This window comes from Populus nigra, chromosome 3 (genome assembly GCF_951802175.1).
Source record: "Populus nigra chromosome 3, ddPopNigr1.1, whole genome shotgun sequence".
Classification (NCBI taxonomy): Eukaryota; Viridiplantae; Streptophyta; class Magnoliopsida; order Malpighiales; family Salicaceae; genus Populus; species Populus nigra.
Window position 1 is genome coordinate 13,360,759 of NC_084854.1, and position 24,357 is coordinate 13,385,115.

General features: G+C 31.3%; 2 protein-coding genes across 3 annotated transcripts; one reads left to right on the forward strand and one right to left on the reverse strand.

Annotated features, from left to right (window-relative positions):
* Positions 1–8,979: 8,979 nt before the first annotated feature.
* LOC133688196 (vacuolar protein sorting-associated protein 32 homolog 2) lies at positions 8,980–11,968 on the reverse strand. 2 transcript variants are annotated; one of them, XM_062107602.1, is made up of 8 exons: positions 11,809–11,968; positions 11,557–11,678; positions 11,157–11,256; positions 10,447–10,532; positions 10,239–10,330; positions 9,814–9,928; positions 9,516–9,702; positions 8,980–9,273 (listed from the first exon to the last, which is right to left on the reverse strand). In XM_062107602.1, exons 2-7 carry the CDS (start codon positions 11,626–11,628, stop codon positions 9,520–9,522), a joined length of 648 nt encoding a protein of 215 aa, XP_061963586.1. In that variant the 5' UTR covers positions 11,629–11,678; positions 11,809–11,968; the 3' UTR covers positions 8,980–9,273; positions 9,516–9,519. The 2 variants fall into 2 exon arrangements, with proteins under 2 accessions (XP_061963586.1, XP_061963585.1); XM_062107601.1 differs by having other exon boundaries at positions 11,557–11,681.
* A 9,124-nt stretch (positions 11,969–21,092) lies between these two features.
* Positions 21,093–24,154, forward strand: LOC133689737 (asparagine--tRNA ligase, cytoplasmic 1-like). The gene is made up of 6 exons (XM_062109739.1): positions 21,093–21,739; positions 21,820–22,410; positions 22,997–23,253; positions 23,333–23,462; positions 23,589–23,647; positions 23,772–24,154. Exons 1-6 carry the CDS (start codon positions 21,254–21,256, stop codon positions 23,953–23,955), a joined length of 1,707 nt encoding a protein of 568 aa, XP_061965723.1. The 5' UTR covers positions 21,093–21,253; the 3' UTR covers positions 23,956–24,154.
* Positions 24,155–24,357: the final 203 nt, after the last annotated feature.

The window sequence follows — 24,357 nt, forward strand, 5'->3', positions numbered from 1 at the left end:
TAATTAAATATGACTTGATTAAAATATATTTTAAAAAATAAATACTAGAATATAATTAATACAGAGATTATATTTCTAAACCTAGAAAAATTAAGTAAGAACTTGATTAAGTTAATTTCTAAAATTGTCTTGAATTAATATGTGGATATTATTCAAGGGGCAAATTAATATTTAGTCAATTTATAGGGTTTTTTTTTATATTTTTCTATAAATAGTAAGTTATGCCTCTTATTATGTTGAGGTTGTTTGTTAGATAGAAAAACTACGTAAATACAAAATTAAATCCAGCACTCTAGGCATAATAATCTCTTTCTCCTAAATAGGAATTTAGGAGATTTCTCAGTAGTAGTTTATATGGATTACTGTTGGAGGCTAGACAATTAAATGGCTCCCAAATAATTTTGTTTTATTGTTTTTATTGTGTGTATGATATTTAGGAACTCAACTCTATGCTTTTAAAACAATGAAATCTTATAAGAGTCCTAATCAATATGGATTGCAGCTGATATTTTTCAAAATATTTTGGGATATAGATGGGGATACAATTAATATTATGGTTCAAAATGCTTTTAGTATAAGAACTTTTCCTTTGGAGTTGGCGTAGATCATGATTATGCTCATTCCCAAGGTCCAGAACCATACTAGTTTCAACCAAGGTTCTTGTTAATTGTATCCGTCCCTTGCATGATGATTGCTTTATCACAGGAAGATTGGCCTCTGATTTTGATAATATCAGTGTTGCACAGGAACTTAAGTACAAAAGCAATTAACGCGGGATGGCTCTCAAAATTAATCCAGTAAAGATGTGTTACCCAGTTGATTGACGTTTTCTCAAACAAGCATTTGTTGATTTCATTAGTTTATTCAATTTTGAATCCTGAAGGGGAGAAGCTAGATCCGCCCAAAACTTAGAGAGTAAATTAAAATTAACCATTAATGTTTCCATGAATAATTTTAAAAAACTAAAATAAACTTTTTAAAATAACAATTTTTTTAATATATAATCTTACCACATAATCATCACTAAACTACTCACATCCTATCATAATCATCGTTAATATTATCTTATTGTCATCATCACAATCATTATTATTGTCATAATATCATAACCACTACTATAGTTACCACAATTACCACTATATTTACTATATTATCATTTTTATTTCACTTATTTTATTATTATTATTATTATTATTATTATCTCCTTTAACATTACCACAATTATCATTGTTCTCATTAACACTATCACTATTATTTCTAAGACATTCACAAGTATTTAATAGTCATCTTTATCGCTGCCATATTATTATAAATATTCCTATCATATCATTATTACTCTTTACAACTATTATTATTTATCAATAAAATTACAATCTTAAAAAAATAATTGATATACTATAAACCTTATCACCACTTCTAATATCACATAAATCATTGTTATTATTGCCACAACCGACATGTTTGTCATTATTATGATACAATATTTAGTTATAATGATTAGATAAAGTAATATTATTAGCTTTTATATATTTTTAATGCACTATTGTATTTCTTAAATTAATTCCATGTAAATTTCATACATCTTTGTTAAGAAAAAATTAGCTTTAAAAACAACAAGCAATAAATATTTTTTCCCTGAAAACAGAAAATCAAAATAAAGAATGGTATTAACAAAAACTAATTGAGGTTATTGTTTCCCTTCTTACAAAGTATTGTTCATTATAACAATACTTTTTTTTTTCTTAATTTTTCTTAATTTTATTTTTTTTTCAATTTCAAACTTTAACATTAAATTTGTCGAGGATTGAGCTACATAATTTATTTAGGTATACTTTATATAAGTTTATTCTATTCTCATTACCTGAGTCATGAGTTTTGCAAGCTAACACGGTTGACTCGGGTTTTCTTAGGTCTTTTTTTTTAAAAATCCACAGGGTTTTTTTAGGTCCTTTTTGGAAACTATTATTCCTCTCCCTACAAAGTATTGTTCATTGAAACAATACTTTTTTTTTTAATTTCATTCTTTAACATTATGTTTATTAGGAATTAAACTTCATGAATTATTTTGGTTTACATTCTATAAGGTTATTTTAGTCTCATGACTCGAGTCAAGGGTTTTATAGGTTAACCTAGTTGACTCGAGTTTTTTTTTTGTCAATTGATTTTTTTTTCAATTTCATCATTCACCATTTAGGTTGATTGAGAATTAAACTTTATAATTTGTTTTAGTTTTCTTTTTATGATCTTATCTTGGTCTCATGACCCGAGTCAAAGGTTTGGCGGGTTAAATAGGGTTGACTCAAGTTTTTTTCTTTATCCTTTTTTAATATATTTTTTAATTTCATCATTCAATGTTGAATTGATTAGGAATGAAGATTCATGATTTGTTTTGGTTTGTTTTCTATTGGGTTATACTAGTCTTATGATTCAAATTTAATAAGTTAACCTAGGTTGGTTTAGATTTTTCTTTATTCTTTTTTTTAATTAATTTTTTTAATATTATTATTCAACATTGAGTTAATTGACAATTGGGCTTCAATATGTTTTTTTGATTTTCTTTGTATGAGATTAGCATAGTCTCATAGTTTAAGTTGTGGATTTTATATGTTAACTTGAGTTGAGTCAGGTCAATCCAATATGTTATCGTTTCAATATTTTTTTTAAAAAAAGATGTTGTATTGAATATTTTTTTTAATTAAACTATTTTTTTTGTTGTGTAAGTTGCTTTTGAACTTACCAAGTTGAAATTAAATTATATAAAATCAATCTCTACATAGTTTTTTTTTTTAAAAAAAAAAAGTTAGCAATGTTAGATATTTCTTTCATCTTGAATAAAAGAAATTGATCCAACCCATGAATAGCTTGGGTAAATCATCTCGTAAAAAAAAATGTTATTTTACAAAGAGCTTTTCTGAACCGTATTTCCTCACAATCACATAAAGACAATCTTTATGTCAGCACTGCTTTCATGCTATAAATAAAATCATGCCCATTGTAGGCAAAGGTTAAATTGCAATTTTCTCCCCACAGTAAGCTACCATTAAACTCCACCTTCAATAAATTCAATGGATCCATCATTAAACGAGATGAAACGATACTCGTTTGTTTCTCCTTATCTAGGTCCAATTGGATCCTAGGTGCAACACTATCATATGAAAGCTCTTTGATTGTTTAATTTTGTGGTCCAAACTGTACGTAGAGAAAGCTCTTTGATTGTGTCAATAGAGCCTAGTTATTAGGTTTATGAACTAACTAACAGCAATAAGTATAGACATCAACGTCTTGATTTCCTATTAAAATGTGAATAATAATATATTTAGATTTGGCCATCCCTCCGTTATTAGTTTATGATTTTGTGGTTCTTTTAATACTTTTTAGAAGCAAGTATGTGCCCACAGGCTCGATTTTTACAGGTTTCGTTTGCCACTTAGATCTTTCCTTTTGAATCTATCTGCAGGCAGGAATAACTGATGATTTTGACTACTTGGATCTTTTACAAGTTATTCCACTCGACTCTGTCACTGCTCATAAGCTGAAAGCCAGATGGAGGGGTCACTGAAATTAAAATGATTCGATCACTATCCTAGAAGCCATTGTTTTGCCACTGAATGTTATATGGTTCAACCATGGATTTCTTATGAAGACCTTTGATTTTATGCTTAGGTTTGATAGGAAGACCATTCAGCTAAGATTATGTTTTTCCTTGGAATTTATATTGTGTTCCATTCGGCCATGATGGGTTTTTGGCATGAGATAGTTTTAGGTAGCCTTGGTTTGTTCATGATGATGGGTGCAATCCGATCTCTTTGATGGTTCATTTTACCAAATCATGTTAGCCCATGTATGGGTCTGATTTGGGCAACAAAGTAGGCTTGTTAGGAGCTTGTATCAGGTCTGATTTGATTTATATTAATGATTATGGGTTTGGACCACATGGAATCCAAAGTTGTCTTGGGCTACTTAAGATGTTAGGATTCTTTTCTTACAAGGATTGGCAAAATATTATCATAAAATTAAAAGGGAAATTCATTCATTACTATCATAAGATTAACGCAAACACTGAAAAAACTTGATGACATGTTCTTGGAACCTTGATATGGTACCAACTTATGTAAACCTCGTGATCACATGATCACACAACCTATAATCAAGTTTAAGATCTTATCCTAGAAAGCCGAAAGAGATCTGATAGAAGTGTGACACAAAAAAAACCTGTCTCAAGGCACCAACATTATTAGAATGAAGTCGAATGACACCACAAAACTAGTTAATCTTCAATAAGTCAGATTCAGTTCGTTTAAGAACCAAAGAATGCAGGAATCTCTCTCACACGTTAAAACTGAAAAGTTCAGAAGTATTATTCATTAAAGATTTTTTTTTTTTGAATTTTAGGCTTCACATGTGTTTAAATAGTTATGAGAAATTAACCCTAATGGATCTACCATTATAGGCTTAATTGATCCACTTGCAAAAAATAACTGAAAACCTTTATTGGTAAACCCAAATCTTGATCCAAACAAACATTGGATCTTAGCTAAAAATCAAAGTATTAGTATAAAAATAATAATGAAAACAGCAAGTCTGGACAATAGCTTGTTAATGTCACATATAATAGAAAGAAAAACAAAATAAAATATCTTAATTTCCTAGCTTAAATAACTTTTGGTCGAGATCCACCTTCTTAAATACTTTAGGACTGCTTAGCGAACTTTTAAAGTCCTTTAGATGCTAGAAAATCTGATCTGAATAGGAATTTAATTGTTAAAGTCTTCTTTCCTTGTAGAACTACAATTTCCCTTCAGAACATGGAAAATATTCTTGGAAATTAATTCTCATTGTAGCCACCCATCACTTTCCTCCCTTGACTAGGAGAATCAAATCTTTAGCATTAAATAATCCTTTCAAGTCTATGATTCAAACTCAACAACCCCTTTTAGTTTACTTGTATGACTAGGAAACTTACATCTTTCTTGCTAAATATTCTCTTAAATAATATGGATAATAATGAATGAATTTCCCTTTCAATTTTAGGATAATATTTTGTTGATCATTGTGAGAAACCCATGGTTGAATCGTATCATTCTCTCTCTCTCTCTTCAAGAAGAATCATCCTCGAATCTTTAATAGGAATAATGATTTTTTTATAGGCCTGTTGTTTTAGCCTTAAGAATTCTCTTCTTGCTAACACTTACCCCTAATAACACTGGTATGGACATATTGCCTGATAAGGATTTCAAACAAGTATGTCTAATTAACCACTTACGCACATACTTATGAATAATAACAATGGTTGCCCTCTTTTGTTTTTCATACTTACGGTGTTGTTCCATTGAAGCTTGAAGATCATAGAATAATATTTTACACTTATCAACTTCTCATTTTAAAACCCCTACACCAAGCCTTAGTTTCTTCTATTCTTACTCTAGAATCCTCTTTTATTACCTCTCCCTTGTTGAATACATGACACTTTTTTTAATATATCAAAAGACTCAATTCAACGTAACCAATCAAAGTGAGAGGCTTTCACAACGCAACCTAAATATGAATATAGACTCAAGAATCAATAAATATACTGAAAACAAGCAAAATAAAACTATAATTACAATTTCACGAGTAGCAAAGCAAATTCATACGAATTATGGATGAAACGAAGATGCAGAATAAAACAAAAAAAATAATGAAGACACTTATTTGAGTCTTAAATAACCCAAATATAATAGAAATACATAGTAGACAAACATGTTTTGGAACTTGACCAAATCTAATTGTTACGCAATTTTAAAGCACTAGAATTGAAACCCGTACTTAACGATATCAGAATGATCTAAAATTCAATATGTAGAATCCTGATACCCAACAAACTACATATCTTAGTTTATAGATTGTTCTCTTATGCTTCGGTAACAAAACTCATGTATGATCAATTTGCGATATAATTAAACCCCAAATCGAAACTTCAAGCAAACAATATTGAAATAAGCTCAAATTTAATATATTATGCGATTTCATCCCCAGTAAAAGTATATGAAATTTAAATTAATTCTAAGGTGGTTTATTTAGGGTTCTCTAAGAGTTATGTTTCTGTGGCAGAATTGCAACAAGCTTTAAATAACATCTTTTTTTTTTACTTTTATTTTACTAATATGTTTATAGACAGTAACAAAATGAATTTTTTTTTACTAGGATGCTACCGACATAAAAAAGAAGAAGAAGAAGATTGATGCAAACACTAAAAAACCTTAATGAACACTAAGAAAACAAAAAATTCAAAAGGATATAACCTGTACTTGGAACCTTGATTTGACATCAACATATGTAAACCTCGTGGTCATGCAAACCACAATTAGGATTGTGATCTGATCCCAAAAGGCTGAAAAAGATCTGATAGGAGTGTGACATAATAAAAACCTATCTCAAGGCACCAACAATATTGGAATGAAATCAAATAACGTCACGAAGCCAATTAATCTTTGATAAGTTAGATTCAATTCATTCAAAAACCAAAGAATGCAAGAATATCTCTCACGTGTTAAGATTGAAAAGTTCTGAAATATTATTCATCAAAGGTTTTTTTAAAAAAAAATTTAGGCTTTAAATTTGTTTAAATAGTTATGAGAAATTAACCCCAATGAATCAATCATTGTGGACTAAATTGACCCACTTATAAAAAATGGCTCAAAACCTTTACTAGTAAGCCCAAACCATGATCCAAACAAATATTGGATTTTAGCTGAAAACAAAAGTATTAATTAAGCTCAAATATAGAAATGATAGTGAAAACAAGTCTGGATAGTAGCTTGTTAATGCCATATATAATAGAAAGAAAAATAAGATAAAATATCTTAATTCCTTAACTTAAATAACTTTTGGTCGAGATCCACCTTCTTAGATATTGAGTGTGTTTGACAGTGTGGTTGCGGTTGCTTTTCAAATAGCTTTTCGTGCCAAAATGCATGCCAATGATATTTTTTTATTTTTTAAAAATCATTTTTGACATCAACACATCAAAATAATTTGAAAGCACTAAAAACATATTAATTTGAAGTTAATAAAAAAATAAAAAATTTTAAAATTTTGTCAAAAACGCTTTTGAAACACAGAAACAAACAGGCCCATTATAGGGTTGCTTAGCCAACTTTTAAAGTTCTTTAAATGTTAGAAAATTTGATCTGAATAGGAATTTAATTATTAAAGTCTTCTTTCCTTGTAGGATTAGGATTTCTCTTCAGAACATAGAAAACATTCTTGGAAATTAATTCTCTAATCACTTTTCTTCCTTGACTAGGAAAATCAAATCTTTACATTAAATAGTCCTTTAAAGTCTAGAATTTAGATTTGACAGCCTCTTTAGTTTCCTTGCATGACTAGGAAACTTTCTCATTTGTTACTAAATATTCTCCTAAATAAAAGGGATAATAATGAACAAATTTATCTTTTAATATTAGGATAATATTTTGTTGATTCTTATAAGAAAATAATCCAAACATCTTAATTAGCTTAAGCTAACTTTGAACCCCATGAATCATTAAAGAGATTGGATTAAACTCGTCATCATGCACAAACCAAGGCTGCCTAAAACTATCATATGCTAAAAACTCATCATAGTCAAATGTAACATAAGCTAAATTCAAAGGAAAAACACCATCTTGCTTGAATGGTTTCCCCATCAAACCCAAGCACAAAATCAAAGGCCCTTCATAAGAAATTTATAGTTAAACCATATCAAAATGTCCCCTAACGTGCACACCAAATAAAGCGAACACACCGCACACACTAGCATGTACAATGCATACGCTTGTTTTTTAAAAAAATAATATTTGATATATACTAAAATACCAAACTATCACTCAATCAACTTCCTTATAGCCAAAAAAAAATCAGGATTAAAATACAAGAAAACCCTTAAACACTAGTGAAAAAAATATTTACTTATAAGAATATTTCAATCATTTAAAAAAAAAACTCCTAAACTCTAATTAAATAAATATTACTTTTCAAGATAAATCAATCATTTTATAGTGCTTAAAATTTAAAAATATAAAAAAACACTAGATGTAGTTAAATAAATTTTGCTTTTAAAAGTAATTTAGATATTTTCCTATGCTGTAAAAATATAAAAAACCACACTATCTCTATTTAATATGATAATAACCACTAAGTCCTAGAAAAGAAAAAACATATTGCATTCAATAACAAATTCATTGATTTTTTATTCAGAAAAACAATTTCATTAATACAAGTTTTAATCCAAAATTCAAAGCTTCTGGTGTACAGTGATTTATATCACTCACTCACATGCTTTAAATTGAAATTTACTCTCTTTTTAATTTAAGTTCAAACTCTTTATTGACCTTCTTGATCGAGACAAAGGAAGAGCAAATCTTCTCTCTTATTCACTTTCTCCCTTCTCTTTGATGCCCCCTCTCATTCTTCCTCTCCCGACTGTAACTAATACATGCTTAGCAGTTTTCTTCCAAAATCATTTAAGTAATTACTTTACAAATCAATATCAAAAGTTCGAAGCAGGGCTACATCACCACCATTTCTGAGCCCCCTTTGCAGCCCAAATAAAAATTAACCAAAATAAACATTTAAGTAATTACACTTTATAAAACAACTGTCACACTTTCAAATCCCCCCTCCAAACAAAGATTCATGTTCAATGAAAAAGCTGGATTTGCTTTCCGGAAATGAAATGAAACATTATTATTTGAAAAGTTGAGGAAAAGTGTGGTTTCAAAAAATAGAAAAAAAAATTAACAATTAATTGTGGAAACAGATTCTGATTTTAAAAGACGCATGTAATCCCGTGCTTAAGGGATTACTACTTAAAAAGCTAAAAATAATAAATATAGATTTGATTTTACCAAACACTGTCATGTTGAAATTTAAAAGCACTGTAAATAGATCCACATTTCATAACATTCATTGGAGATGAACTGTAAATACAACCAATAAAACAGCGATACCAAGGGGATATTATATTCAATTTCACTATATTCTGAACGATAATTGAAGATTACCAAGTTGGTGACACATCATGATAAAAAGTAATTCAAGACAGTCCTGGAGAGAGAGAAACAAGGATAACGAACACAATCGAAAGCTCCACAAGGCAGGATACAAATTTGAAGAACTAAATTCAGCTTACGCAATCTTTATATACATTGTCTGTTCACGTTTCAATGCACACTGGATGCGTAGGACTGGCAGAAATTCTATCATACAACATGGCCAATCTATAAATAATCTCTTCATTCTCGAACATGATGCCTGCAACAGTCAACCCAGAAAATCAACTCTACAAGTACTTGCCCACACTGCAGCCATATTCAACTGCATTCAAGTGTTATTTTGTTGAAAGAAATAACTTCAACATATGGTGTATCATTTTGGGCTTAATGCATCCAACTTGCAATCTATTTTTCCTTAATGGTTCATCAACTGCTAGCAAGTGCATTAGTGTCTGAAAAGAAGGATCAGATCATTGTTTATAAGAGAATCAAAAGTAGAACCTGCTCAAAGGGCCATCTCAGCCTGTAAGTTAGCAAGCTCTTCTTCCTCAGCTGTGCGTTTTTGAGGAACTGGTTTCTTGCCAGCTGGGACCTGCACTGGAGCAGCAGGAGCTGTTGTTGCTGGCTGAAGAAGCTGCTCTTCCAATTCAGCTCCTTCCAGTTCTTCAAGTTCTGCCTCCAATTCATCCTGAAAAGTTCCAACTATTTTAGATGCTCCAGCAAATGAGAACTTATGCACAATTTCAAGAGCTAGGGCTTTAGAATTGAAAGAATTGAAATCAGCAATTGAAACACTGACCTCATCGAAATCAGCTGCAGCACCAATGGGGGTTGATAATGCTTCTTGAATCTGTTTCATGTTCTCTGTCTGCTCATTGATCTCATCCATCGTCTTGTCCACGTCATCAATATTCCTATAGTCCATCATTTTCACATATATTAACCACATGTATTCGTATCATACAACTTCACTATTCAGATATCGACTGGACCAAGTTGAAGCCAAATAAAGATGGTGTTTCCAAGTTAGCAACCATTTGAAAAGAAATACTTAAAGGGAACAAGAGAATGAGAAACACAAACATTTTCAGGGTGAAACAAGCTTTATACAGTTAAGATTTGGGCACAGCAACCAGGAAAGTGAATATGTTGCCACCAAAGACAATAAGTAAACCATGCGTGAAGATTCCATTAATATGTTTAACTGATAAAATTGGCACATACGTTGCTTTCTGCATTGCCTTCATAGCAGCTGCACCAGTTCTTAACGCATCTACAGTTTCAGTAGTAGCTTTTGCACCTTCTAACATTATCATCTGCAACATTGACATCCAGAGCACAAAATTTAAGGTTTTACTCATTTAACCAAAAACTTACACAGATTTATTAAGATACAGTTGAACCAAAAGCAAAAGTAAAAACACCAGCTGACCTGATCATGAATGCGCAATTGAAAGTTTCCAAGTTGTTCTATTTGCTGCTCATACAGCCTCTTCCTCTTCAAACATTGAATTGCAGCTGAAAAAAGCATTGCCAATCAGTGTTTGACTAGCAAACAAACCAAATTTTATAAATAATGCTGCACTTGTTTCAAGATATATATATTCATGTAATAGATGTCTATCTGATAAAAACCATTGCCAACAGTTCTTCACTTGATTACAGTATAAAGATGATACTCCACATCCATAGTCACAAGATTCAACAAGCCACGATGCTAAAGCATAAAAACATTTCAAAGTATAAGATTTAATAGCTCTGTAGAGTTGTCGATTTCAATTAAGGAGTTATCCACAAAATCATTATCTAAGTAAAGAACTCCTAATGAGAATATCAGAAATATGATAATCAATGAAGATTGAAATCAAGACACCATGACAGGAGTTGGATAACTGAAAGTCACTTGATGTTCCATGCAAAAGCAACGAGGGGACATTGACAGAAAAATAATGTGAATATTTAGCCATAAAAAAATGAGAAGCAATGAAACAGAGACATAGATCTGCCAACTTTCTGAGCCCATTAAGTACACACTTGCATGTGCATGGTAAAAGTTAAGGAAATAAAAAGGTCTATAGCATTATAATCCAATTGCGAACATCAAACATCATAAATGGACATTACGAACAAGCAATATCATACCCCTTTTGTTTTTCCCTCGGGTGAATTCCTTAGCCTTTTCAACTTCGGCAGCTGCCTTCTTAAGGAGCACCTTCTCCTTTTTCTCTAGCATTTCAAGTGTCTATATAATGCGGAGAATTAACATCTAAGTTAAATAATAATAAATAAATAATAATAAAAGAACAATTTTACATGTACAACTAAAAAAAAGTCTAACTAACGCATAAATATAAAAAAATTTAGTTCCTAATCATAAATCCCAGATGACTCATTCTCATAACCAACAAGAAATTCATCAAAAAAAATAAAAAAGAAGAAGCCCATGTCTTCAATAATAATTACTTTTGAAACACATAATTTCAATTTTCAAAATAAAAGGCAGCGAAATCTAACAAACTAAGGACAAGAAAAAAAAACCGACCTCGTTTAATTTGTCTAACGTAGTTACAGCATTGGTTTCCTGCTTAGGCTTTCCAAATAAGCGGTTAAACATGGCGAATTGTTTTCGTTTAAAAACCCTGTCTGTATGTTTTTCCTCGCGATCTTCTACATCGCAAACACAAAACTTAACGTTAGACTATCAAATCAAACCCAAAATCCAAGAATCAAGACAGATAGATCTACTTAAATCAAATTAAATTCAATTGAATAAAAGATCATGATAGAAACAGACCTGTGAAAATCGATCGAATTCAGAGAACAGGGTTCTTGATGATGTTGAAGAACAGAGAGAGAGGGCGGAGTTTTTTTGTTTTGGGTTTTTTTTTTTCCTCCTTAAGCGTGTTGTTCTTGTATTGGAGAGAGAGGAGTAAGCTACTTGCAATTTTAATTCGTTCTTTTTCTTTTTTTTCGGGTCCCACTTTCCTTACTCCTTGAGATTTCATTGACTTCTTTAACAAAATACTTCAAAGACTTTTTACTTTTTTTTTCTTTTTTCCTCCTGAAGAGGTACAGGGGAGGAAAAGGTTAAAAAAAATAAAATCTTTGAGGCTTATCAAAATTTTAATTATAGCATCAACAATATTGTTAGAAAAATCTAATAAAATAAATTTAATAATATAAAAAAAAAACATTATAAATGATGAAAAAAATAAACTATATGAGTTATTAAAAAGTATCAAGGTTTATTTGTCCTTTAAGCTGCTGCTAATGTGATACACTCTAATTATTATTTATGATTTATTTTTATATTGTTAGATTTATTTTATTGAAATTTTTCTAATGATACTGGTAATATTGTCATTGGATTTTTGATGTGTTTTTATAATCTTTTTTCTTTCTTTCTTTTCTCTCTTTCCTCTCTCCTTGTTGAATCTTAGGTCCATTAATTTTACAATTTGAGAGAGTTGCAAATGACATTTAAGACTCGAGAATCATAAATATCTATAAACTATATTATTTTTCTAAATATTTTTTGTATCATGTTATTTTATCAAAAAAAAATTTACCATGTTAGAATCCCCAAAACTCCATATTTTAGCAACAGTATGGTTTTATGTTTTGATTGTTCAGTGGCAAGGTCGACTCCCACCTATTTAAGTTGAATGTATTTTTGTGTGAAAATTCAAGATAGAACACAAGGTTCTTTTTATATTGTTTAATTCAAGTTCAAGGTCAGAGACAAAAGGTGTTCAAATTCAATATTCTCTTCGTTACATTATTGAGTGTTAAGTGTTGAAATTTGTTTTAATAAAAATATAGTTAATGGACATATTTGATACTAAATTTAAAGTAGGTTCCATTTAATTTTAAGGTCAAAACTTTGCTGGAAATTATCTTTTACATAAGTTCTTTAATATGAAATATTAATATGATTAAAACAAATTTTGAGTGAATGAGAAATTGATCTAAAAAACTATTGGTTGACATGTTTGTTATAAATTCAAAAACCTTCTATCTTACATAGAAAAAAAAATGCAACTCTATCTGAACTTATCTTTTAAATAATTTTAACTAATAAGATAATTAAAGAGAAAATAATGCTAACTAATCTTGATGAACTTCTTTCTTAGCCAAATTATCTTTTTACCAACCGTAAAAAGATCTTTACTAATCTAAGCCAACAAAATGATATTTACAGATTCCATTCACCGTATGGAGTCTTTAATGCTATCGAAAACTTATATGGTAACCTTTGGCTTAATTATTTTAAAAATATTTTGTATTAAACAAGAAGAATTAACTAGTTAGAAATTAATTCTTATTTTATAAGGCACCAGGCTTTTGTTCAGTAAAGATTCTTTGACAATTATTTCTTTTAGGTATTTTTTATTACCATATATGATGAAGGGTGAAAAATAATCTTAGACTATTGTCTTATTTATTTTTATTATTTTAAATCTTATTTTAATTAGTTTGAGCTTTATTTAAATTGAGTTCATGTCTAACCTATTGGTTTTAAGATTTACATATAAATACTTTTATATAAGTGTTTTTAAGGAGTTGAAGAATTTTATTTAGAAGTTGTCGCATATTGTGTGCTTATTTCTCTTTGTGTGATTGAGTAATTCTCATACTAAGTTTTTTATTGAACTTGCAAACTCTTCGAAGAATTGATCAACTACATTGTAATTTATACTTCTCGTTTGCGTCTTGTTATAGGCATATGGTAGGGGTGATCAATTGCTTATAATTTTGGTTCTTCAAGGCAAGATTCTTGTTGGGTCAAGTAGCAAACGTTTTTTCAAACCTTAAATTAACAATCTAAGGTATAATTCCATATCAGTTTGGTACAAGTAATTCTATGATTTTTTTTAAATCTTGCCATATCTAGGGTTTGTGTTTTTGTTTTTCCTGGTTTAATTTTTTTCTCCAAGGTTTTGACTATTACAAAAAAAAAACATTGAATCTTTGTGGTGTTTTGGTGGATTCTTGATTAAAAATAAAAGGAAGAAGAAAATCAATTTTCGATAGGAAAAGAAAAAAAAGTCTTGAAGTTGCTTAAAGAAAAAAAATATAAATAACAAATTGTGTTCATTTTGGAATTGAAAAATTCAGAACCAATTAAAAAAACATCAAAATCACAAATGTTAAAAGGATTCTTAGAGAAGCAATTCAAAAATTTTAAATCTTGCATAAACTAGGGTTTAACTGGAACTTGTCTTAAAAATTCTTGGTAATCTTGATTGTTTTCTTGCAAATCTGGGTAGAATAGAATTACCTTGTATCAATTTTTTTAGTTTCTTGATTTCTTGCATCAATTTATTTATTTTCTTGAATTTTATAGTTTTTGTTGTTTTTTAATATAATTCTTGCTTTTATTTTGTGTCTTCATTTTCATCATTGTATTTGCACAAATTTACATTGCTGCTCAAAAGTTTGTCCTCAAGTTTTGTTTTGAAAGTTTGAATATTTCTTAATTATTGATTGTTTTAAATATAAAATAAATCATTCTGTAGTTTGGTTAATTGTTTGATAAATCAATAAATTATTTTTAAGAACTAAAGTACAAGAATAGAGTGGTAAAAGACATAGTGAGACTATTAGAGTGAAAAACCTAATAAATTATATGAAACATAAAAGGAGTTAATTTTATTGTAAGTAAACTTTCCTTGCTACTAACCTTTATTTCAAGTATAAATAATGTCTTCAAAAAGTGTTAAAGAAAAAAAAAGAGAGAACTGTGGAGGAAATGCAGAATATAATGGAAGCTATGATAAAGGTGTTAATGAGTAAGCTTGGTGAGATGATTAATAGACAAGGAGTTCCTAGTTGTAAGGAAAAGGAAGTTGAAATGCTTACCATTAGGGTTATAGTGAATGAAAAGAGTGTGGGAGATAATTTTAAAGATAAAGAATAAAAAAGTTGCTATAAAATTGATAAATGAGCAATAAAGAGAGAACATCTTTCATATTAGATGTCACATTAGTAATAAGGTGTGTATTATGATTATTGATAGTAGAAATTGTGTTAATGTTGGTAGTACTATACTTCTTAAGAAATTAAATCTAAACATTGTTAAACATGATAAACCTTATAAGTTTTGATGGTTGAATGCATGCGATGAAGTTATGGTGACTAAACATATTTTGATTTATTTTTTGATTTGAAAGTATAAGGATGAAGTTTTGTGTGAAGTGGTTCATATGCATACTAGTCATTTATTGTTGGGAAGACCTTGATAGTTTGATAGGAAGGTTAAGTATGACGGGTTCAGTAATAGGTATACTTTAAAGAAAGATGGAAGGATATACTCATATACATACTTGCATTATTATCACTTAAAGAGGTTTATGAAGGCCAATTAAAATTGAAAAAGAAGATGAAGCTGAAATGGTAATACAATAATGTGAGGTTGTCGTTACCATGTAAAAATATATACAAAAATCATTAGTATGACATGCTTAACTAAAATCATTATCAGCTACTATTTACATATAGTATTGTTGAAGGCAAAAGATGGCAAAATAAAAGCTTCTAAGAAAAAGAGAAAGCAAAGTTGAGGAGACAAATAAACCATATGAGGTCATGAGTTTAAAGAGTGAAAATAAAGTGAGCCTTAAAAGAAAAAAAAAAAAGGAGAGAAAGGACTCAGATTCGGCTAAGGGATAAAAAAGGTCAATTAAAACTAAGAGTGGAAAGAAAAAAATAAGAATGAGAAAAGAAGAGTGCGTAGAAAATATAGGTAAATACTTAAGTTTCTATACAAAAGAGAGCAATATCAAGAGTGCTTATTTTTCTAGACATACCTATGACTTTACTTGTGTATAAGGATGTATATTCTAACACTAACAATCTTGATTCTCTTATTCCAAGTATTGCTACATCTTTGTTACAAAATTTTAAGGATGATATAGAACAATCAAATTTGAATTTCAGCTTAATTTGTTATACTGTACATATTTACACCAACAAATATAATTTTTTATTTGATCGTTGGGTCAAGCTAAACTTTTATCAAAAGTTTTCAGAAATCTTTTTTTTATCTTGAGTTAAAATTTCAGGTCAATTGAAGTTTAGTAAAGTTTTCTGATTAAGGGTTAAAGTTGTTTTCTAAATCTTGCTATATATTTCCTCATAAGATCTATAATGGTTTGCTATTGATAAATGGTGTAATCAATAATAGTATGATAAAGTATAGACATCTTATCCCTGAATTTGATGATAATATTAATGAGTTACATGAATCTTGAATGTTTAGTAAGATTGATTTAAAAATTGGTTATTATCAAATTAAGATGAAAGAATGGGACATAGAAAAAAATAACTTTAAGACTAAATACATATTGTTTAAATGGTTCATAGTAAGAATTGGTTATTTAGTCTTACTATTGCAAATAATAATTTAATGAGATTGATGAAACATATATTGTGTGCATTCATAAATAGCTTTGTTATTAATTACTTTGATGATATTCATAGTAAGAATTTGGTGAACATATTAAGCATTTATAATTTTTGTTTAATATGTTACAAAATAAATTGTTATATGCTAATTTATTAAATTGGAAAAAATATTCTTCATTTAAAATAGTTTATGGTTCAACTTTACTGGATTTGATTTCTTTACTTATTGATGAAATGGTTAGACTTGATGGCAATATAAAAGCACATGTGATGAAAGCATTGTTTAAGAAGATACAACAATATATTAAGAAAAATAATGAGAAATATGCATTCCAAGCAAACAAAAGACAAAAAAGGGTTGTCAATGCCTAGATATAGGGAATCAAAATTGAGTTTCGGTGTACTTACACAAATAAACATTTTCTAGATATAGGGAATCAAAATTGATACTTAGAGAAGATGATTCATTCAAATCTCTTAAAGGAGTCAATGCCTACAAAGTAGATCTACAAGGAGAGTATAATGTTAGTTGTCATCATCCATTTTTAGGTTATTCCCCAAATGCATTTCATTCACTATAAAAAAAAATAAAATTGAAACAGTGTTGTTTTGAACGACACACTATTCTCCTTCTTCCCCTGCGTGCATAAAGGCAGGGAAAAAGGAGATTTTTGAATTTTTTTCGCGCTCTCTCTTTCTTTCTCCTAACATAACATGCCCTGCCACCATTAATGGAGAAACAAGAGACTCATACCCCCCACCATGATGAAAAATAGAAGACCCATGCCCCGGTTACCATGCCCTGCGCTTGGATAGGGTATGGTGACCCTTTCCTCCAACTGCCTATAAATACAGGGGAGAACTGGAGACACAAGAGAGGGCGGGAAATTTTAGGGGACGAACGTGAGAGATTGAAGAAAGAATTGTTTAAGATATAGAGGAGAGAGAACGAAAAAAATAGAGGAAATTGAAACAAAAAAGAAAGAAAGAAAAAGAAAAAAAATGAACGAGACTGAAACAGAAGAGAAACGAAAAGGAAGAAAACAAGAGAAAGAAGAGAAAGGGAAAGAACAAGACAAAGGGAAGCTGAGGGTGAGCGACGAGCATAAGAAAAAGGAAACGCAGTGGAGTGAAAAGAGAGAAAAGAAAGCACGTAGAAGAAGAGGAAGAATCACCATCTTCAGTCGAGGTTCGCCACCACCGCTACTAGCAGTGCCAATGCCACCATCATTCTTCCTCAGCCTCTTGCCATCTTTTCCCCCAGTTAGTTTCACTGTAACACTCAGAAAGAAAGAAGAACAAATATGCACCTCTACAGAAAGGAAAAACAACAATGGCCATCGTCTTTTTCTTCTCTCCACCGCGAACCATCGACTGTCGCAACAACAACTCCCAGCGCCACAATGAGCAACTGCCAGCGACAACAACCACGCTCCCTCATTCCAAGTAATTCTCTCCCCCTCGTCTCTGTTTCCCGTTTCATCTTCTTGCATGCAGAATGTGCACTGTGCATGTTTCTGCAAGCAAGGAAAAATAATTACCTTGTTACTATGCATGAGCAGAGTAACCAGCTAATTAAAATTGATTGGTTATTGTACATGGGCACAATAACCAATCCGGGTTGGAACATCAACCCAGTCCACGCGGCTAGGCTGAGTCCAGCCTAATATAAGATAGTTTGTATTTTATTTGGGTCGGTCCCAGCCCAAATTTGTTTCGGGTCTAACCCAGTAAAAAAATTTAAAAAGTCTTTTCAATAAAATTATGATTTTCCCGCCTATTTTTCTACTGAATTTTGATTAATATCAATTTGTATTTTTTATATTGTAAAAATACAACTTCGGTATTAAAATACCTGGTTTTTGTCAAAAAAAATATATTTTTGTTTTCATGCATACAGTCAAGCCTCTCAAAGCTAAAAGAAAAATCATATTGTATTTTCATACAATAAAGAAAACTTCAAAAAATATATTTAGCATGCATTTTGGGTTTAATAACCAGTTTATTAAAGTCATGAGAACTAAGCTAATTTTCATGAAACCCAAAAAAATATTTTTTTTTATTTTAGTACTTGGGATTATGAATTTACATGTAAAACGTATTCCCAATATTCCAAAGGTATTTCTTTTGTTGACATAGAACAGTTAGGTTTTTACCTGATAAGATAAGAACTTCCTTACTGATGAGGACTTTTCTTAAATCATAGATGACCAACAATTAGAAAGACAATGAAGCCTTAGCATATATCAAACAATAAAATAATGCAGCTTATCTTAGGTAAGGCGTATTTAGGGTGCTAATACTTTTTCTTTACGCAATCAATCTCCGTACTCGATCTCTGAGACTAGTTAGGGCTCCTAGTGACCAAAATATTAGATGGTGACTCCCATTTCATTTTTTCTCTAATAAAAAACAAGAATTCCTTGTCTTCCACATTTATCAGATATATACACACATTTGAAGGTGGACGATCACCACGATGCCGCACACGCGCGACATTAGTGTTATATTTAAAGTTTCTAATCTTTCTTTGTTTGATATAGGTAATGATTTGAGGTTGAATTCTTTAGAAGAGATAGGGGATGATACGATCCTGGTTAAGATATTAAATGATCCATTATGAGTGTCCATTGAGTCTATTCTAAGGTCTAAAATAAAGTGAATCTAAGAGGAATTCAATGGGCTAAGTCAAAAGACTTGCGTTAAAAATATTTAAATTGTTTAGGATGAATCTTTGTCTACTCATCAGGTCATATATGAAGATACATAAGAAGTCTGGATGCAATTCCAAATGGGTTGGAAACTAGACATATGTGTCTTTCCAACAATACATGGTAGATTCATTAATTCATTTAGACGAGAGAGAATGACGTGTTTTAAGTTGGTCATAGAATTTGTCAGCAAAATGTAAAAACATATAAAAAAAACATTGCTTTTTTAAAGAGTCATGGATTTCATTCATTATAAGAAATCCTTAATATTATTAAGAACTTACGTGGCAGCCTTTGGCCATAGTTATCGGACCCGACCCGGGGATTGACCTGGTCAAGAAACTAGGTCTCGGGTTACACGGGTTAACCGAGGTCAACTCGAATCAACCTGAAAAAATTAAAAAATTTAAAATTTTAATATTTCATATGAAAAAATTAAGAAACAATCCATGTGAATATAAGTTATATGTGTTATAAATAATGAAATTTAAAAGATTTTTTATCTCACATTGAAAAGATATTATGTTAGTATGTTATCCTTTTAAGTTGAAGTATTTAAACCAAAAATATTTTTTATCCCACATTGAAAAAACATAACTTTTTTTCTTGTAAACATAAAGTATATATACTAAAGGGTTTAAATCCTACTTTGAAAAAATAATTTTTTTCTTGTGAATATAGAACATATATACTCAAGGGTTTCAAATCCCACATTGAAAAAATAAAACATTCTTTTAATATTTATATACTGAAGTTTGAAAAGGGTTAATAACCAGCTAATATATATATAAAAGGGGTCTCTAATTAGGAGAAAAAATACATTTAAAAAACAAAGGTCCTAACCGAGTTTTGCCGAGTCGCCCGAGTCACGGGTCAACCTAGCAGGTTAACTAGGTTTTGCCAGATTTTTGCTCATCCCGGTCTTTTGCTTTACCTGGAGCATTCCAGTCACCGTGTCCCGGGTCAACTCGTCGGGCTGGTCCGGGTTTAATAACTATGCCTTTGGCTTACTTGTTTTATAATAATTTTATATCAAATAAGAAGAATTAATTGATCATAAATTAATTCTTATTTTACAAGTCATTAGGCTTTTGTTTAGCAATGGTTTTTCAAGAATTATTTCTCTTGAGTATTATTCACTATTATATGTAGCAGAAGGTGGAAAATAATCTTAAACTATTGTTTCATTTATTTTATTTTTGAAAACCTTATTTTAATTAGTTTGAGTTTATTTGAATTGAGTGCATGCCTAACCTATTAATTTTAAGATTTGTATATAAATATTCTTATGTAAGGATCTTTATTTATTTGATGATTTTTTTATAAAAACTTATTGTATATTGTGTCATTTATATATATATATATATTAATGATTCTCATATTAATTTCTTAATTTAACAATCAATTACATATATAATTGGTTTTTCAAGACAAAACTCTTGTTAGGTAAAGTTTCATACTTTTCTCAAGGTACAATTCTCATCGCAAACCCATCCATATCCAAATCTCCACTTTAATTCTCATTATGTTAAATTGTATGTTAAGACTATTTGAGTAAAATTCGAAATGCTATATAAAGCTTAAAATAAAATAGGTATAAAGATATTAAATCATATTGTTGGACACCAAAAGAAAAGGAAAAAGAAAACTAAAGATATTAAGTGTTAAGAGGCAATGTTTGATATTTAGGTATAATTATATTTTTTAATTTTTTTAAAATTTTAAATTAATATATTTTAAAATTTTAAATTATTTTGATTTTTCTAATATTAAAAATAATAAAATAATAAAAATTATTATTTTAATATATATTTTAAATTAAAAATATTTTAAAAGTCAATGACGTAAAACCGTAACTATAGAAGAATCCATCCTGTGGTTTCGCGTGGAGTATTTATTCTCTCATATGTTCTGTTAATAAATCGGATTTTAACACGTGTACTTCAGGAATCAGATCAAAGCTAGAAGGTCAAAAGAAACAAGCTACCACGGTCCTCACTGCCACCCAATCTTCTCCCGCTGTATTCAACCCCCCTCTCCACCAAAATTAGGGTTTTATCAGTAAAACACAAAAAGCCTTAAGTCCCTGCGTTACAGCTTTCTCTCCGCCAAAACCAAGCAATGGGTGACCAGGCCACGCCTCCAGCACCAGAACTCGCAGAGATGGCCATTAGCGACGGCCCTTCTCTTAAGCACCCATTCTCCGACCGGGCCCCGGTCCGATCAATCGTTTGTCGTCCCGATGGAGGAGCTGGGCTGGCAGGCCAACGAGTCCGCGCCGGTGGGTGGGTGAAGACCGGGAGAGAGCAAGGGAAGGGTTCCTTCGCTTTCTTGGAGGTGAACGACGGATCGTGTCCTGCCAACCTTCAGGTTATCGTGGATGCTGGTGTAGCAGATCTGAGCACGCTTGTGCAGACTGGGACTTGTGTGTTAGTTGAGGGCTTGCTTAAGGTCCCCCCTGAAGGTACAAAGCAGAAGATTGAACTCCGTGTTGATAAGGTGCTCCATGTAGGCCCTACCGATCCTGCCAGTTATCCGATTCCCAAGACGAAGCTCTCCCTTGAGTTTTTGAGGGATCATATTCACCTTAGGGCCCGAACTAATACGGTATGCTTGCTTTGTGTTCGGAAATATTTACCGCATGATTTATTGAAAGCTGAAAACGTGTAATGCTTCTTTTTTTTTAGATTTCTGCAGTTGCTCGAATTCGCAATGCACTTGCTTTTGCCACGCACTCTTTCTTTCAAGAGCATGGTTTTCTGTATGTTCATACCCCAATTATCACCACAAGTGACTGTGAAGGTGCTGGTGAAATGTTTCAAGCTACAACCTTGATTAGTGAAGCTGAAAAGCTCGAGAAGGAGCTCATTTTGAATCCTCCGCCTACTGAGGCTGACTTAGAAGCAGCTAAGCTTGCTGTTGGGGAGAAAGGTAATATTGTTTCTCAACTCAAAGCTGCTAAGGCAACTAAGGAGGAAATTAGTGCTTCTGTGGCTGATCTTAAAATAGCCAAAGAGAATCTCTCAAGGGTGGAGGAAAGAGCCAAGCTTAAACCTGGTATTCCTAAAAAAGATGGCAAGATTGATTATGGTCAAGATTTCTTTTCCCGTCAGGCATTTTTGACAGTCTCTGGCCAACTTCAAGTTGAAACCTATGCCTGTGCTGTCTCCAGTGTCTATACATTTGGACCAACGTTTAGAGCTGAGCATTCTCACACTTCTAGACATTTGGCTGAGTTCTGGATGGTGGAGCCTGAAATAGCATTTGCAGATCTTCAGGTATATTACAATGTGCTATTCTAATTGATTTATCTGGCTTTTCGGCATTATAGCGTTTATTGTGCCTGTAATTGCAGGTTTTGGTCTTTATTTAACTGAGCTGTTACTGATATGTTGGCTGTCAACTAATTTACCCATCTACATGGTTTATATTATATGCTGTTGATAGATCTGATCAACAGTCTCCCTCATTATATTGGGTAAGAGGAAATGATAAATGTGGGGTAGGGAGGGGCAAAACTAAGGGTTCTCTCATCCTTTTACGATCTGCTACCACATATTTAAGTAAAATATTTTTTTTTTGTGAAATCACATGTTTTGTACAAGATAATTGGAAAGTTCCTATTGTCTATTGTTGTTTTGAGCATTATGATATGTTGTGTATATGAACACTATTCTTGAATAAGAAACAACTTCTCATGTATGAAGTAAAGGTTATTCTTTTAATATACCTCTGTATTTTACACTGACTATAGTGTTACAATCTTTTGTACTTCACATAGAGTAGGATTCTCAATTCCCTTTCTGTACATATATATGGTATGTGAAATATATTTCAGTTAGCAAATTTTGCATATTTTTTCAGGATGACATGAATTGTGCAGAGGCATATGTGAAATACATGTGCCAATGGCTACTCAACAAGTGCTTTGATGACATGGAACTTATGGCTAAGCTTTATGATAAAGGTTGTATTGATCGTCTAAGAATGGTTTCTTCAACCCCTTTTGAGCGTATTTCTTACACAGAAGCAGTGCAACTGCTAGAGGAGGCAGTGAGAGGTGGTAAGGAGTTTGAGAAGAACGTGGAATGGGGGATTGATCTGGCATCTGAGCATGAAAGGTATGCAAATCTGCCTCTGTAGCATGTTCTGTCCTTTTGATTTGCATGTATTGATGGTTTGGCTTGTCTATTCATACAGATACTTGACAGAGGATATATTTAAAAAGCCTGTAATTGTGTACAACTATCCTAAGGGAATAAAAGCATTCTACATGAGGCTCAATGATGATTCAAAGACAGTGGCTGCTATGGATATCCTTGTACCAAAGGTAAATCATTCCCATGCACATTTTAAAGTTTGCGTACCATGTGCCCAATTCTTACATTTAACATGGTAGCTATTAACCTACCTACCTTTTTGCATTCATTCCAATTGGCTTTGTCATTTATTGCAGGTGGGAGAATTGATTGGTGGAAGCCAAAGGGAGGAACGCTATGAGGTTATTCAGCAGAGGTATGAGGAGTCTGCTTGAATTGTCCAACATTGTTTTATGCGAAGTTGCATGTACTTTTGTTTTCTTCTGACTATATTCGTTATGCTTATGATTTCATTTTTGTGGGGGCACTCTCCATTGCAGAATTGCTGAGATGGGACTGCCTATTGAGCCATATGAGTGGTACCTCGACCTGCGGCGTTACGGGACTGTAAAACATTGTGGTTTTGGCCTGGGTTTTGAGAGGATGATACTTTTTGCCACTGGAATCGACAATATTAGAGATGTCATTCCATTCCCCAGATACCCTGGCAGAGCAGATCTGTGATATTTTAGTTTTATATAGGTACACATTATATATTTCTTTTTGCCTATAGAATTCGACGCAGTTTTGTTCTGCTGAAGTTCCCATAACATAATTTGTTTTAGATTCAAACTTTAATTGCAAACTGAAATTATAGGCGACGAAGGTTCTCTCTTTTGGAAACATCTTTTATGCAAAATGGTCACTGATGCTGCTTGAGATTTTCTGCGTGTGATGTTTGTCATTTGAATCTTTTTAGAAAACGTTTTCCTTTGGCAACCACCGGTGACATGTTCTATCATTCAAGGTGATAATGCATATGCCTATCTTACAAGCTTTGTCAGAGCCGAAGTCGGATTCTGTAAGATTATTGTAGAGCTAAGACTGAAATTTGGTAGATATGTACGTGCTGTTTCTGGGAAGGCC